General features: G+C 44.2%; 1 protein-coding gene across 2 annotated transcripts in view; it reads right to left on the reverse strand.

Moving 5' to 3' along the window:
• RASSF3 (Ras association domain family member 3) overlaps positions 1-17529 on the reverse strand; it is a 114988-nt gene that overhangs the window by 46270 nt on the left and 51189 nt on the right. Inside the window, exon 1 of one of the 2 annotated variants that reach the window (XM_054988671.1) lies at positions 311-694. The exons of the other annotated variant lie outside the window; for it this stretch is intronic. Within the exon in view, the coding sequence (XP_054844646.1) occupies positions 311-436 (126 nt within the window). The 5' untranslated portion in view covers positions 437-694. Of the gene's footprint in view, positions 1-310; positions 695-17529 lie in introns of those variants that run through there. 2 annotated transcript variants of the gene reach the window in all.

Below are 17529 nucleotides of genomic sequence, written 5' to 3' on the forward strand. Positions count from 1 at the left end.
GCTGCTCCGCGGGACCAACGGCCATCAACAGCTTTCCTCCGCCTCAGCCGCCACGAGGAAATGCTGAAACGCGGACCAGGAACGAGCCGCCTAAGTAAAGCTGCCCTTTTCCGCCGAGGCGGAAAGAGCGAGGACTTTCTGTGGAACTGAAGGGGACACGTGGGGCGGCGGCTGAAGGGGCGGCCTGTGGCGGGTCAGGCCGGGGCGAAGCGCTTGGCGTGGGACCGGGACAAGCCCTTAGGAGGACTCCCGCTCTGCCCGCGCGGACTCCGAGGGGAGGGGAACGAAGTTCGGGCTCCGCCGCACTCACTTGCAGACTTTGGTTGGCTTTGCCGAGGGGGCTCCTGAAGAAAGACGTGCGGGCGGTGAAGAAAAACTCCTCGGACTCCTCTTCCCAGCTGCTGTAGCCGCTGCTCATGCTGCTTGTCCAAGTCATGGGCGCCGCTCGCTGCCGCCGCTGTTCCTGCAGGAGCCCCGAAGCGCCCCCGCCCGCCGCCTCATGGGGACCCGCCGGGGCTGAGCCGGCAGAGGACTCCGGTTGCTGCCGTGGCCAGCTCGCTCGCAGGCTTCCGCGGAGCAGGGCCGTCCTAGCTCAGGCAGCGCCGCCTCCCGCCTGGCCTGGCCTGGCCCTCCTCCGAGCTTCCATTGCTTGCGGCCACCTGCCTGAGAACTTGGCGCTGCAGCGGGGCGCTCGCTTCCTCTCGCCTGTTGAATTTGGACTTTAACCCCCGCCTCAGCAGGCAGCAGCACTTCCGACGCTTCGTTTCTGTGGACATGCTTGACGTTTCCCTCAGAGCACTTTTGTCTTGAGAATACCTTGTAATCGTTTGCAAAGTGCTAGTCATTGTGGCCTGCCTCGGATAGTCATCGTTTTGTTCTTTATAATCCTGTGGTATCAGATGTCCATTATTGTGAAGGGCTGTGCCTTCCTTTCAGAATATCGCTGACAATACAAGAGGTTTCTCTTACGGTATGCACCAAAGCTCTGGTCTCCCCCCCCCCCAGTAACCTTATCTAAAATTCTTTTATTTTGCCAGTTCAGGCAAATAGATCTGGAAGAGTTTTGATTAAACTGCTTAAAAGAATACCAAATTTACATACAAGTGTATGATGGTTAAAAGCAAAAAAATACCACCATTAGAACAACAGAAGCAATACAGCATCGTGAAGCAAGGATTGTTTAAACATAGGTACCCACTGAACTTGGTAAGGTTGCTAGGTAAATATACATAGGACTGAGCAGCACTGCAAGAGTTATTTCATTCTTACACTAATTTCAACACAACATGTTTCTTGAAAGAGAGACTGGAGGGACTACTGGGGGTCTCAACAGTCAGCCAAATATCTTGATCATTCTATTTAAATATAATTAAGTTATCTCACTGAGAAGATACAAAATATCTTAAAGAAAAGTTAACTTCTGAACTTTATTCAATAAACACACAAACCCTTCAAACAGCAGATTGTTAGCACACTGCTATACATACATGTTGCAAAAAGTCTTGTCATTGATTCAAGCTATTAGATGATTTCAGTATAATACCCTGACAGCCAGCATGGCATAATGGTTACACTGTAAGATTAAGATCTGGGAGACTCTGTTTTGAATCTCTGCCATGAAAGCATGCTGAGAGACCTTGGGCCAGTCATACACACTCAGCCTAACCTACCTCACAGGATTGCTGTGAGGATAAAATTCAGAAGGGCTGAATGTTGTACGTCAATTTGGGTCCACATTGGGGAGAAAGGAAGAGCATAAATGAGGTTAAATAAAAATAAATACTATGCTCTTAAGCATATTTACTCTAAAGTAAGTTACTGGGACTGTATTACTTATGTTATTTGTTTTATATTTTTTACTGTATGCCCCCCCCCCTTCATTCCAATTGGGACACAAAGCAGCTTACGTCATTCTCCTCCATTTTATCGTCACAACAACTCTGAGGTAGGTTAGGCTGAGAGAATGTGAGTAGCCCAAAGTCACCCTGTGAGCTTCCATGACAGAGTAGGGATTTGAACCTGGGCCTTCCAGATCCTAGTCTGACACTCAGACAACGACACCATGCTGGCTCTCAGTTAAAGATGAGAGGTCTGCCTTAGATAATATCCGTCAACTGTATATTCCAAAGTATATTCTCAAGAACATAAAATACTTTGTTAGTCTCTTAAAAGTGGCAATAGAAAAAAGATGATATTTTAAAACATCCAATTAATGATAACAAAAAATGCAAAGCTAGTAAGAATAGGTTCTATTCATACTCTGTTTTTAAGATACTCTTTTTCTGAATGCCTAACTGCAGAATGGTAGAAGAACAAAACTCACCAGTTCATAACAGGTGATACCGTGCCAAGCCTAGTACCTCCATTACCAAACATTAAAGCCACTGGCAAAATCCTTAACAATATTGACAATGGAACGATTGGACATATGAGAGCCAATGCTTTGTGTTCGTTTTCTACCAAACATTTCATAGAGGATGTAATCCTCCTTGTTTTTGTAAGACGTGTTTTGCTGAAGTAAGTTATTGGCGTTGAAAACATGCACACATTACTATTTTCTCATTTCTACTAGAGTATCTAAACATCCTCTTTGCAAATTATGGACTAGTCAAGTATGTAGAAGGTGATAAGCTTGGTGTGAAATGTTAAGAAATGCATTGTGAGTTAGATGCCATATTTTTCAAGGGGTCTTACACCTTGCTTGAGACTGTAGCTATTAATTGTAACTTGGCAAATAAGATTTTTTTACTTGAGCCTCTTCCTGGTAGGCCAATCTGTTAAAATTAAGTGTTTTTACTGTTAAGTCATCTCCTGCCAAATACTATTAGAGAATAAACGACTATAAAACAAACCAGGTTTAAGAAATGAGGTTTTTTAAAAATAAAAATAAGTATTTGCCTTTATTTATTTAGTTATTTATGTTCTATTCTCAGTTTACCGTTTCAAGTGTTACTAGATTTTTTCCCATTCATCTTATATGCAGATGTTTAAACTTTAAAAACCTCAGCAACCCTTAGCTTAAAAAAACTCAAGATTTTTTAAACATGTCAGGGATATTTTTATGTGTTTCTGACTTTTTAAAAGAAGAACTCAGGAGAGCCCCCAGTCTCCTAGCTTTCTGCAAACGATACAAAACCGAATTATTCAAAGAGGCTTTTGTATTGGTATCAGATGCTCCACTAATGAGTTAGGGACCATAGACTTCACCCATAGACTTCACTACTGTGTTGCCTTATGAACTATATTTTGTTTAAAAACATGCTCCTATGTCAACCCTAGAATTGTTTATGCTCTGTTTCAGCATTTCTTCAACTCTGTATTGCTAGAATTGCTTATGTTCTGTTTCAGCATTTCTTCAACTCTGTATTGGATTTTTGCTAATGTTATAACAACAACAACAACATTCGATTTATATACTGCCCTTCAGGATGACTTAACACCCACTCAGAAGGTTTACAAAGTATGTCATTATTATCCCCACAACAAAACACCCTGTGAGGTAGGTGGGGCTGAGAGAACTAGAAGCTGTGACTGACGCAAGGTCACCCAGCTGGCTTCAAGTGGAGGAGTGAGGAATCAAACCCGGTTCTCCAGATTAGAGTCCTGCGTTCTTAACCACTACACCAAACTGGCTGTCTTATATCTTTGTAAACTTGTGTTTATTTGCCCTGTGGCATTGTTTATGAATTTGTCCTTGATACTGAATGTACTAATCTCACACGGTGTAATCCGCCTTGAGTCTCAGGAATGCGGACCATAAATGACATGTGTGTTTGGTGTCCTCAAGTCATAGCTGATTTATGGCGACCCCCGGCAGGGTTTTCACGGCAAGAGACTATTAGAGGTGGTTTGCCATTGTCTGCCTCTGTAGCCCTGGTTTTTGCTGGAGGTCTCCTATCCAGTTACCAAGGCCGACCCTGCTTAGCTACTTAGATCTTATGAGATCAGGGTCACCTGGGCTATCCAGGTCAGAGCATAAATGACATAAATAAATAAAAATAAATAAACGGGTTTTATGAACATTTTGCCTTTGTTTTCTCTGCTGTTTGTTGCACCGCTTCCCAAAGCATCCTGTTCATTTTAAGACCTATGTTGTGTGTGAAGCAGACACCATATCTTATAGTGTCTTATGCTTTTGGAGGGATGTATTTACAGACAGCTAAAACCTTTGGTTTCTTCTTGTGTGCAATGTTAATTAAATGTTACTAGTATATAACTATATCAGAAGACAAGAAACACCCTCCCAAGAATTTAAAACACTACCTTACAAGTCTAGCACTCTGTATTTAGAAGCACTCTGAACTCTATTTCACAAAGTTTAATACTATGAATGGTGGAGAGAAAGAAGCAGAATTATAATTATATGTCTAGAAGAGCTCAGTAACGGCAACATCTGGTGTTCTTTGATACCAATCAGCGGGATTGGCAAGACTGTAAAATGTTCAATGTCATCCAAGGCTACTTAGAGCCATTGTGCCAGTTCTAACAGGTAAGTGTAATCAGCTATATCCATTTATTATCACTAGTATATCTTCATTTAAGCATTTGGTATCCACATTTCATCACACCTTAGTCATGATAACAAGAAAATCTCTGCTTCATAAAACAATATTTGTCGTGATCATTTGTAAACATTTCAAGAGGATTTTGATTTGTAACGTGAAGCAAGATAATTAAAATACAAACTGCTATCAGTATCTCAGAAGTTACGTAGACAGTAGCTTAAAATAAAAGCACAACTCAGACAATATACTTTTTTACAGTTGTGCACTTTATAATGGAGTTAAGGTAACCAGTGTAGTGTAGTAGTTTGAGTGCCAAACTAGGTTCTGGGAGGTTTGGATCCTCCCTCTGCAATGGAAGCTTGCTGGGTTACCTTGGGCCAGTCGCTCTCAACCTAACCTACCTCACAGGGTTGTTGAAAAAGGAAAAATGGAGGAGAGGAGAACAGTGTAAACTGTTTTGGGTCCCCATTGGAAGAAAGGCAGGGTATAAATTACCCCATTATTTATTTATCTAAAATAATGCTTGAAAATGCTGCCCTACACCCCCCTTTTGAACATGCTAATTACGGTTCCTAGATGAGGTCTGGAATAATACTGGACCCTGAGGGAGGGGGGTATCAGTCCCTGCCAGTTAGATCCCCAAGTTCTCCACAGTTAACACACAGGTGTTCCAGTTGAAGTAACTTTATTAGAGATCCATTCAGTACAAGGTGCTTAGACAGTGGAATTGGCAGAAGACGTATGTGGGGCTAGTAATGTTAGTTATAGGGGCGGGTTGGAGTGAGACATTGTTTTAGAGTAGACAGTGAGAAAGATGAACTTTTCTTTGATTGTGGTATATATATATACACACACACAAGACCCCACAGTGTAGTTCCCATCAGGATGATCCCTCATCCCCAGTGACCACTCTCATTGAGCATCTCTAGAGGAAAAAGGCAAACCATTGTAAGGCAGTAGTTCTTACCCCAGTGAGGCTAGGTGATCGACCAGGACCAAATGGTCAACTGTGTCAAACGTTGCCGACAGATCTAATAAAATCAGCAGTGCACAATTGCCTTATCTAGCTGAAGCCGGATGTCATCAACCAGAGCAATTAAAGTGGTAGGTAGAAAAGTAATTCCTCTTTGTTGCCGTCACCACTACTTTGTTACCAGAACTGCTTTTTATTATAATGGGGAATTAGCTGTAGCAGTCTGTAACTTAAAATTAGCGCGGATCTTAACCTATGTCTACGGAGGTCCCGATCCCAGACACTCTAGTGAGAAAGAGGCAGACTACAAATAGGTTCCAAACACGCGTATTTAGTGTGGCGTAAGCCTAAACTTGCACAAGCATACAGAGAACACACAAGATCTAAGAAATACAGAGTAGGAAATACAGAGACGTTCGCATTAGCTGGTTCCCAATGATGGTGGGGAATACTCACTTATCCTGAAGCGAAGCAGAGACACAACAGCGAGGTGGCCCAATGCCAGCACTGGAACCACAGACGGACAGCAAGGGATTCTGGATAGGGTGGCACGCGCCTGGCTGGGACAGGACGGGAATGGCACGAGCCACGGACAGCGGGGGGGGGGGTCTGGATAGGAATGGCCTAAGCACCGTGTGGTCTGAGAGACCAGCTTAAATACCCCAAAACGTACCCTGGGGCTGGTGCTTTACTTGGTGGTTCTCACAGATTAAAACAAAGGTTCTAATGGGTTACTGAATGGCTTGGATGGGCCACTTTGGTAATCTGATTGTGATAAGTGACACCTCAGGAAGAGAGGACAAAAGAGGGAGGGGGAAATCCAAGTGGGCTGAAAGGATGTTCCAGCGGACAGGGCTTGTCCTGATGTCATCAGCTCTGGAATGCGGAGGTTTCTTTGAGATGCATTCTCTAAGTGCTTGGGATGGTCGGCACTTAGTTCCTTCTCCTGGGCGGCTCCTAAGATATGCAGAGCGGGGCGAGGTACTCTCGCTGCGGACGTGGTGTGCCCGCTTCACCGAAATGGCTTCTCAAAGCAGTCTTCTTCCCTGGGTCTTCTGGCTGCCTAAGAACATGGATGCCGGCTGGGCATAGCTGGGGCTGGATAGCAGGCTGCCCGGTAGCGAGGGCAAGCTCGGGGACCGGCCCGCGGGAGGCTCCAGGCGGGAACTGACCAGGGAGCACCTAGCCAGGCTCGCTGGAGGTTTCCCCGGCAGGCGCCCGGCTGCTAGCAGCGGCTTGAGCCCATATGAGGCAGGCTTCCATGGAGGCAGGGGGAACAGCACTTAAAACACAGTCCAAAGCAGGGAACAGGCACGGTCCGTGGCAGATGGCAATGCAGGCACGGGGCACACTTGTAACACAGTCCAAACACGCACTGGGAAATCCAGATACAGGTCAGGGCAGGGCTGCCCAGAAAAAGAGTCCTTTGTGCAGTTATCCAAACATGGAGTCAGTGAACTACACAGTCTATTGCAGCAGCAAGGTAATTAACACGCAGGCAGGAAACTGACACGTGTATCAGGACACACACGTGCGAGGCAAATCTTTGTAGCAGTAGTGAAACAGCAATGCAGGAAACTTTAACACAGTTCATGGCAGGCCTTAAAGCAGGAGGGGGGGCCTAGTTGGCAACAACTTCATAGGCCTTCAACTGAGCCCTATAACATGTTTTCAAAGTCTTGTCACGAGTTTGGTGCCATATACACTCTAGCTGTCAACAGCCTCTTAGGCTTTCTTAGCTGCTCATTAAACCATGGAGCCAGCGAGGACCAAGGGCAAAGAGGGCATCAGAGAACAACTCTATTGAGGGCTTCCTGAAGACCCTTATTCCAGGACTTGGTAAGCCCATTGAGAAAGCTGCCAGCAGGCCCAGAGAAATCCCGCAAAGCATTTCAGAATCCATTAGGATCCATAAGTCTCCACAGGCAAGCATAAATCAGCTTGTTGCCAAAATGGGAGGGGGGCAGCTAACTTCAATGCCGTCCTAATGAGGAAATGATCTGCCCATGGCACCGGTTCACAGACAACCACGGACTCCAGATCAACTCCTGCACAAAAGACCAAATCTAGTGTCTGGCCAGCTTCATTTAGGGAGCTGACACAACCTGGGAGAGACGCAATGTTGCCACGGCAGCCATAAAGTCCGAGGTTGCCCCTGACAAGACAGCCTCTGAGTGGATGTTGAAGGCCCCATGTCCCAAACCACAGCACCCAATTTGCAACAGCTTCTGACAGCCTCAGCAGGGTGTCATCTGGCAAGTTGTGTGGTCAGTACTGATAATTAAATTGTATGTTGGCCCCAGAAACCTAATAAAAGGATTCCATGTTTGGGCCATTAGCAGAGTCTGTTGTTTAGCAGAGGAAGTGTGACTACAGGTTGTTGTGAACTGGTTCTGCTGGCTGGTGTGTGTGCAGGAATGAAAATAACAAAGCATACACTTGCTTATATTAGAAAGAAAATAAGAGTTCTTTATTGTAGGAACTTCATACTCTGATAAGAAAACAGAGACAGATCCCAACTACCTATCTAGTCTAAGGATGCACATGGATGCTTGGACACATCCTGCATCCATGCTTCCATGATGGAGAGAGGAGAAGGTGAGAGATGTTGCTTGGAACAAAGCCAGGAAGAGAAGAAGTGAGAGAGAGGAAGTCAGAAGGAGGAAATCCTGATAATAGCAATCTACATATCAAAGGATAGTCAGAGCAGTAAACTGTAAACAGAGTGCCCTGACCTCTCTGTCTTTCTCACTTTTTGGTTTCTCTCCTTCTGAAACCTGAGAAAAGGGACAGCGCTGAACTCCTCTTCCAACAAGTACACCAGCAGAACACCCATTCTCTCCCCAGCTTCCCACACCAGGCCTACACATTCAGTGCTGGAAATTGTTGGTGCAGGAACCACTTGGAATGGAAAAGTATCTCGTAGAAGTATCACTACCCCACCCCCCTGATCTTCTGTTCAAAGCTGATGAAGGACCAAGTAACCTGGTAGTGTTAATTGTGGGAGAGAGGCTTCCTCACTTAGCCATTTCTCAGTCACACAAACCAGGTCACAGTTGACCCTCCTAATAAGCTCCCAGAGGCAGGGGCGGTGCCAGGGTTTCTGGTGCCTGCAGCTGCCCCTATGCGTGCGCACACAGAGTACGTGCGCATGCCCCCCCCCAGACTGCACAATGATGTCACTGCATGTGACATCATCACGCAGGCCCCATTGGCCGGCAGATGGCTGGGATGGCGCGCAGAGGGTGCCCACGCTGCCAGTTGAGTGTGGCGGGTGGCTGGGGAGGTTCCGCAAGCCACCCCGGACCCCTGCCATGCCTGGCCTGCGGCTGCTGTGCCCAGTCACGGGCATGTGTTGGTGGCGGCGGCAGCGGCAGGACAGGAGAGCTGGCAGGCTGCAGCAGCTGCGGGCCAGGCACACCAGCTCTGCGATACACGCGCCCCACCCCTGGCGCCCCCTTCAGCGACTCAGCACTCGAGGCGGGGGCCGGACCTGCCTCAATGGGCGCACTGGCTCTGCCCAGAGGGTATTATTCTTCACTGACATGATATTATACAACATCAAACTGGAAGAGAAGGAAACACACTGGGCCTGACCACCATCATTCCGAGGGATGGGACAGAGATCAGAAGGGAGCCAAAGATATCCATATCTTGACCTCCTCCCACCGCCACACCTCCCTCCCCCCAGTTGCTGTGATACTCTGATCCCAGGGGCACATTCCAACCCACAAGCCTGAGATGTATACAGCTAGAACTAAAATCCAGCTGAGCAGCAGATTGAGGCATGCAGCAAGTTAGTGCCATTCAAAGCAGCTGATCTCTCTCAGCATAGGCAGGAGTTCTCCCTATCTCTCTTGCAGCATAGCGCTGGATGCAAGTACTCTTATAGTGCCTCAAGCGCAGAAGAGGGAAGGCCTAAGCAGCTGGCTTCTCTCTGCACAGGCAGAAGTTCATTTCTTCTCCTTTCTGTCTCTGTCCCTCTCTCTCTGGCTGCTCAGTTCTTGTAGTTCCTCATGCACAGAGGAGGGAGGGCTGAGCAGCTGGTTTCTTTCAGCACTGTCACATACAAAGTCCTTCATGGCCTTGACCTCTCATACCTTTGCAACCACCTCTCCCTCTATGTTCTAACATGGCAGCTTTGTTCATCCAGTCAGAACCTTTGGCAGATACTACCTTGCAGTTGGGCTAAATCAAGAACTGCTCATACACACACTTTATTGAATGGCCTGCCTGAAAAGGGCAGGAAAGCTAACACTCTCATGGTTTCCCTCAAACTATGGAAAACTTAATTATTCAGGAGTGCTTTCTACTCAGATTATAGGGCTGTGTCATAAGAAACAGCTCAAATAGATGCCTTGGTAAGGGACTATAGGCTGTGCTATTGCGTACTTTCAGAAAGTTTTCATCTTTATGTTCAGAGTTATACTCTTTTCAATTTTTCTGTAACCACATCCTATTTCAAATTTCAAATTTTCTGCAGTCATACCCTATTGTATCTGTTTGTTTAATGTCCTCCTAACTGTTGATCATATTGCATTTTGCTCAGTGAATGTCCTAGCTGTTGATTATATTATATTGACTTGCACTGTGTGATCCATCTTATGTCTCAGTGAGAAAGGCAGACTATAAATTAATAATGCTTCTATTTTCATAACTGCAGTAATCTGCTTTTTTTTCTGAATTAGTAGGTATGGTTTATTTATTGCTACAGAACAGCAGTGGGGTTTGAATTTATCTGTGTGTCCTTATCTCAGACAAGGTAATCAGGACCACAAACACACAAAACAAGAACAAGTTTAACCACCTTCCTTCATTTCCTTGTGCAAATGCCATTTGAAGGTACCCTGAAGCCACTTCCTTACACATATCCTGGAAAAGATATCTTATTTTGGACAATACTGTCATGAAGCTCCTAAATCTCCTTTTAAAACACAAAGGATGCCATACAATTTCAAGGAGTATAGCAAAGCTTTCCAAACATTTACCATTTACCAGTGAAATACTGGTCAAATCCACATTACTCATTCTAAGTCGCATGTTCCCCGCATTCCCCACGCAATCCCGAGTGCCGGTCACATTACCTCATTAAACAGACGCATTTCATTCACATTTCTCCCGAATATGTGGTCACAGGTTTTCAACGGGAGTTTCATGGTGGCTGTGAACGGGCCAATGCGCAATTTACATGGTTTTTTTAAAAACCACCCCCCTTCCTGTCTCTCCGGCCGTTCCGAGAGTTCCTATTGGCTGATTCAACTTGCAAGTGCTCCGTAGTCTGCAAAAGACTGTTTTTGACTTCATAGCATTGGATTTATTGATTATTCTGTTTCTGAATCAAATCTGGTAGTTTGAAAAATCATTTTGGGGTGAATCCATCCTCAGAACGGACTCGCAAACTTCCTTTTTAACTGTTTTTAATTTTTTTTATTTTATATTACTGTAATATCGAAATTACAAAATATCGAAATAATGACACTCCAAGGAAGTGAAACTTCAGTAAAATTCAGGCATTGAACTGTCCTGCATAGGAAATGCCCACGAAAGCTTCCCACGTGCTTCCAAATTTCCAAAAAAGAAACGGGAGAGAGCCATCAGTGCTGTCAGTGGGGGAAAGAGAGGCATCATTATCTTCAATGATGTTTCTTTATAAGGCAAGATCGAAATAATGGAAAAGTGCGCTCAAAATTTTTTTTAAAAATGGGCGGGGAAAAAAGGTCCCGCCCCAAAAAGTGGTTTTCGAGCAGCCGTGTGACCGGAGGGACGTGCGAGAAAGACAGATTGGAAGCAGGAATGTGAACGAAGAGGAAAAAATAGCGGATTGGAGGCAAACTGAAGATATCCGATAAACATGCGGGTAATGGGTGAATGTGGATTCGACCACTGTCTTTCTAATGAAAGGCAACATTTTTCTCATCAGTCCCCCTGAACCTACCAATCAGCCTTGCTCTTATCTTTGGGAAACATTGGCTTGTATTCATCATGTGCCACAACAAGTAAGAGGTTTGTCAGCATCATTCATGCTTATTTGATGTGTTCACATGTTTCCCTTGCCCTTCTTGCCTCCTCCAGTACATAAAGCTTTCCTGAACACCTAGCAAAGGAAGCTAACTAATTATTCAAGCAACACTCATCACTCATAGATGGCTTAACTTCTACACACAGCAGCTGGTCATCCCAAATAAGCAATGCTCTTGCTCAATCATGGGAATCTAGCATAGTGTCCACTGAATCCGTCTTTTACGGTTGTCCTTGCCTAGAGAGAATTCTTCCAGTCTTTACCAAATGGGACCGTTCTGATATATGCACCAGCCATTTTTCCATAGCCTCTAACAATTGCTAGACAAAAATAAAATAGACTAATTTTACATGGGTTAGTGACTTTTTCTGCACTAAGGCAGATTGCAAGCTGATTGAAGAACACACTTCCCAAGACTGTGGAGACTGGCACAAATCCCAGAATAACTTTAAGAAGCCTATACCTCCAGAAGTACATTTCCCTACATTCAGTTTTGGGTGCCACTAGAGGTGGGCACGAACCGAAATACGAACCAAAGTTCATCACGAACCATGCCAGTTCGTGGTTTGCAAACCGACAGTTCGTAGGAGCTCATTTCTCACAAACCGTGACAAATTTCAGCCCGGTTCATTTGGTTTGTATTTTAGTTCGTCACTGCAGATAGCCTGGCACTGATCAATCAGTTTCCTAGGCAACTGGGGGATGGGCTCTCTGCAGACCTTCTGCTGACCTGGAAGCGATGTTTTCATGAAATAAATGAACCGGTTTGTGAACCGGGGCAAGTACTTGAAAGTTTGTGGTTCATGGTTCATGAAACGCTACAAACCACGAACCATGGTTCCATGGTTTGGAATTTTCCCAGTTCGTGCCTATTTCTAGGTGCCACAATTTAAAATGGATGTCGACAAACTGGAATGTGTCCAAAGGAGGGCAACAAAAATTGTGAGGGGTCTGGAGACCAAGTTCTATGAGGAAAGGTTGAAGGAGTTGGGCATGCTTATTCTGGAGAGGGATGACTAAGGTGGTATAATAGCCATCTTAAAATATTTGAAGGGCTGTCACATAGAGGATGGAGCAGAGTTGCTTTCTGTTGTCTCCCAGGACTGGACCAGAACCAACAGGTTAAAATTCAACCAAATAAGTTTTCGTCTAAACATTAGGAAGAACTGGCAGTTAGAGTGGTTCCTCAGTGGAACAGGCTTCATTGGGAGGTTGTGGGCCCTCCTTCTTTGGAGATTTTGAAGGAGAGGCTAGATGGCCACCTGACAGCCATGATGATTCTATGACTCAATATGAATGTACACAGATCAAGAGAGGAAGTGCATGAATGGATGAGCTGGAGCTAGCCTCTTGTTGCCCTTTCTTATATACCCATGGTAATGCTAATCACTACTTCAGGGTCGGGATAGGAATTTTCCTCCAAGCCAGATTGGCCAGGGATCCTGGAGATTTTAGCCTTCCTCTGGGCATAGAGCAGTGGTCAAGGGGAGAGTGGTCACTAGGAGAGTAGCTGGGGAGGTAGCTGTGAATTTCCTGAATTGTGCTGGCAGTTGGACTAGATGGCCTCTGGGGTACCTTCCAGCTCTATGTTTCTAAGGAAGTTCAGTTAAAGTCAATGGAACAACAGTAGATTTCCTAGCACATCTTTTGGTCCTCTAAGTAATCCCAAATAACATCATAGACCTTCCCCAATTTTTTTCAGACTCTTTGCAATTCTGAAGAAAAGCACAGTGGAATACCCAGTAAATGCAATTAAAATTACATATTAAAAGAGGACCTCAAGGATTGACAAGGGTGGGACTCACATTTCCCTTTTCCCTCTCTCCATCTTGCTTTTCCTCTGTACCTACCCCTGGCAATGCCTGCAGCCCCTTCTATTTTCTTCTCTCCCACCCTCTACTTTCTGTATGGAGGGTGGACTCCATGGCATTATACCCCACTGAAGTCTCTCCCCCAAACTCTGTCCTCCCCCGGCCCTACTACTTGGAATTTCCTAACTCAAAGTTGGCAATGCTAGTTGTTAAGCTTGCCAGGTGCCCACCAGTAACAAGCTGTAAGCTGATCACCCACTGATCAGTATGAGGAGGCAGGCTAGGGGAAGTGGGTAGTGGTGCACCCACAGCCCTGGCCAATACTGTCACTTCTGGCATGACCTGGAAGTCACGGCGTTGCATTAAGGCCAATTCTTTAACAATCATCCCAAAGGATAGCATTTTTGTGTCATCATCAGCCACAGGCACGGATGAGAGTGTGCATGCTCAGAGGTAAGTATGCACCAGCACCCCCACACACACACACCTCCTGCCACTTGTCAGGCAGGATCTGGCAACCCTACTAGTTGTAGCTCCACTGAGGCCAAGGAATAATACTAGAGTGCTCATTAGATTGTTCAAAGTTTGTGCTGGAAGTCTGTATTGAAGCCAACACATCTCCTAAAACAGGCCAACAAAATACCATACAGATCTCTTTTTGCAATATGCCAAAACGGCCTGTCCTATGGCGGAGGGCTGTCATCACAATTTTATCTAAATATAGGCAGAACAAATGCCAAACATTTTTCTCAACTGCTAGTTCTTACATTAAAAAAAACCTAAATAAATTAAATAAATAAATTATATGAAGGATGGCCTTTTGTGGTGAAAACGTGTCCTTTCTTAGCTTCATACATATCCAAAAATCTCTCAACAACAAAGGCTGTTCAGCTCAAACAATATTTGTGGTAAAATGAAACTGAATGAAATATATTCTTTTCTTGTCATTTTGTACCTATTTGCTATGTACAGTCTTGGAACAATAACAACAAAACTTTGTGGTTTAAATATAGAAAACCCAACTGTGCAAGCTTAACATGCTTGTAAGCACCAGAAAAATTCCAACCTTTTAATGCACTATAACTGCAATGTGACTCTCAGCATCTGTCCTGAAACCAGTAAATCAAGACGAAGAGTGATCTATTAGACAATCAGGCCAGGAGAGTTTTCTGTAATGCAAGGAAATACTATTCCTTCCTAGGTAAAATATTTAATTTGTAGGGATAGTATTGTAGATCTCAACAAGATTGGCTAACAGAGACATTTCAATATAACCAAGTTAATAATGTTTCTTATGAAACGATTGGGGGAGGGGAGTTACCTCTTGGGTTTACTTTTGTGGTTATCTCCCCAGCACACAATTTGAACTTTTTGCAGGTAATGCGAAGCTGAGCCATAGCCAGACTTCACAAGAGGGAACTGGAACCATCTAAGAGTATCTCTACACAAGACATCTTACAAGGGGACACTCAAGTGAAAGATCTTACACTTCTCCTCCCATTGTGAATACACATGCACTGCTAGGGAGGGAGACAGAGTACACTTGAACCTATGATGACCTTGCAATTTATCAGCTGTTTCAAGGGCCTATGGGGACCTGTTGTGCAGCATGTTTGGATATGAACTGTACTTTGAGAGAGAGCCAGCAGGGTGTAGTGGTTAGAGTATCAGACCAGGGCCTGAGAATCCTATCTTCAAATCCCTGCTCTGCCATGGAAGCTCACTGGGAGATCTTGGGACAGTCACACCCTGTCAACATAACTTACCTCACAAGGTTGTCGTAAGGATAACATGGAGGAGAAGAGAATAATGTAAGCCGGTTTGGGTCCCCACAGGGGAGAAGAGTAGGGTATAAATACAGTAAACTTTGTTTTGTGTACTTCATTTTAAAAACTGCATTGAGTCACCAACATAGGAGAAAGTGGGTAAAGATGTTTTTAAAAATAAACTGAATAGAAAATGTTAAATTAAATGTTGACTTTTGTAACTTATTATGTAGCTACTATAAACTGACATGGTAAAAACTACTTATGCAGTAAAATTAGGGTTACCAACTCCAGTCTGGGAAATTCCTGGAGTTTTGAGAACAGCGCCTGTGAAGAGGGGATTTTAGTGAGGGGTTTCATCTCAAATTTGTAGTATACCATAGAGTTTCCCCTCCAAAGGCACCATTTCCTCCAGGTTGATAGATTTCCACTCCATGCGGCTGAATGTGGGGCCTTCCATAAAGATCGTTTCAGATAGGTAGCTGTGTAGGTCTGCAGTAAAACAATAGCACCTTAAAGACCAACAAGATTTTCAGAGTATAAGCTTTCAAGAGTCAAAGCTCTCTGTATCTGATGAAGGGAACTTTGACTCTCAAAATCTTATACCGTGAAAATCTTGTTGGTCTCTAAGGTGCTATTGGAGTCAAATCCTGCATTCCTCCAGAGGAACTGATCTCTTCTCTATAGTGTTGGAAGAGGAAGATTTAACACTGTCTCTTTCCTCAGGTTTCAGTGGGGGATAAACCAAAGAGTTAGAAAGATAGAGAGGTCAGGGCACTCTGTTTACTGCTCTGACTGTCCTTTGATATGTGGATTGCTATTCTCAGGATTTCCTCCTCCTGACTTCCTCCCTCTTACTTCTTCTCTTCCTGGCTTTGTTCCAGGCAACACCTTTCTCCTTCTCCTCCCTCCATTTTGGCAGCATGGATGCAGGCCCTGTCTTGGCATCCATGCCCCTCCTTAGACTAGATAGGTAGTTAGGAATGGATCAGGCTCTCTTCCTTTCCTATCAGAGACAGGAAAGTTCCTACAATAAAGAACTCTTATTTCTTTTCTAAAAGCAAGTGTATGAATTTTTTATTTTCATTCCTGCACACACACCAGCCGGCAGAAACAGCTCACAACCACCTAGAATCACGCTTCCTATGCCAAACGATAGACGCTACTAATGGCCCAAACATAATATCCTTTAATTAAGTTTCTGGGGCCTACATAACAATTTATTTATCATATAGTTTGGAGATGAGTTGTAATTCTGGGAGAACTCCAGGCACCACATAGAAGTTGGCAAGCCTTAGCAGGACTGCATTCTCATGCACGGTACTATTTCAGACTGTTTGCTGAAGGATCACATTTGAAGGCTCCCTTCCCCCAAATCCTAAGTATATGAGATTAGTCCTAATGTACCTTTTAAAATGTAGAATTAGGTATAAGATGTTGCTACGAAAATTTAAATGGAGATCTCACTCTCTGGCACAAACCATGGTCCGATCTCTCCTTTTACAGTAAAACTATTTATATACATTTTGATACAGCTGGGCCTTGCCAATTTACATTTGCCTAGAGGAAAATACCCACAATTTATTCTGTCATCTCACACCAGATCTTTTCTTCCTTTCCATATCTGGAAAACAAGTTTTTGTGTTTTTATCCAAAACAAAATTTGTCTGTTTAATGATTTTTTAAAAATGGAAATGCCAAGAGTATTAAGAATAGTGAACAAATAGAAAGTTTGTGACTTGGTTCCAAATCTGCCCTTGCAGAAGGGACCTTGCCCTTTACTCGTGGGGCGGGGGGAGCAATTTCTGCCAACTCCTCTTTCTTCTAGCAGTCCTCTTAGCATAATCTAGTGCCATTCCCAAGGGTCTCCTGACCTTCAGCGGCAGCTTTGGGAGGCCTGAGAGGCTGCAGGAAAGAGGAAAGGCCAGTTGCTCAAGCAGAGCTCAATTCATTGGATCCAAGCTATCACAAGCAAATAGAATTTTCTAAAGAAGGAGATAGGTATAATGTATTAGGTCAAGGAAAAGAAAACTTGTAGATCTCCACTCTAATAAAACAACAATAAGCATGGACTTCTTCAGCACAAGGATACGTGGGTGTTCCTACAATCTCAACCTGGCCGGTCAACACAAAGCAGAAGGCATTTCTCTGTTCACATTTGCAGTCCGTTATCCAATATTTTTTGCCAAACTTGGTCATGGATAAACTGTAAAAGAACTCTTCACATTCCAAATTAAGTAGGCAGCATGAGAGTATGCTAGAAAGTTTAGATGAAACTGAACTATAGCATGGACACAGAACTGATTTTAATGCTAGTGATTAGCTGTCTAAATGTGCCTACAAGTTTCCTGAAAAAATTGTCAGGCTTTGAGAACAGGATTTCCTAACTGAATCAAGTAGTGTATCCATAAGAAATGGAGTTTAACATTAATGAGAGAATTTTCTACATGGAAAT

This window comes from Eublepharis macularius, chromosome 9 (assembly GCF_028583425.1).
Source record: "Eublepharis macularius isolate TG4126 chromosome 9, MPM_Emac_v1.0, whole genome shotgun sequence".
NCBI lineage: Eukaryota > Metazoa > Chordata > Lepidosauria > Squamata > Eublepharidae > Eublepharis > Eublepharis macularius.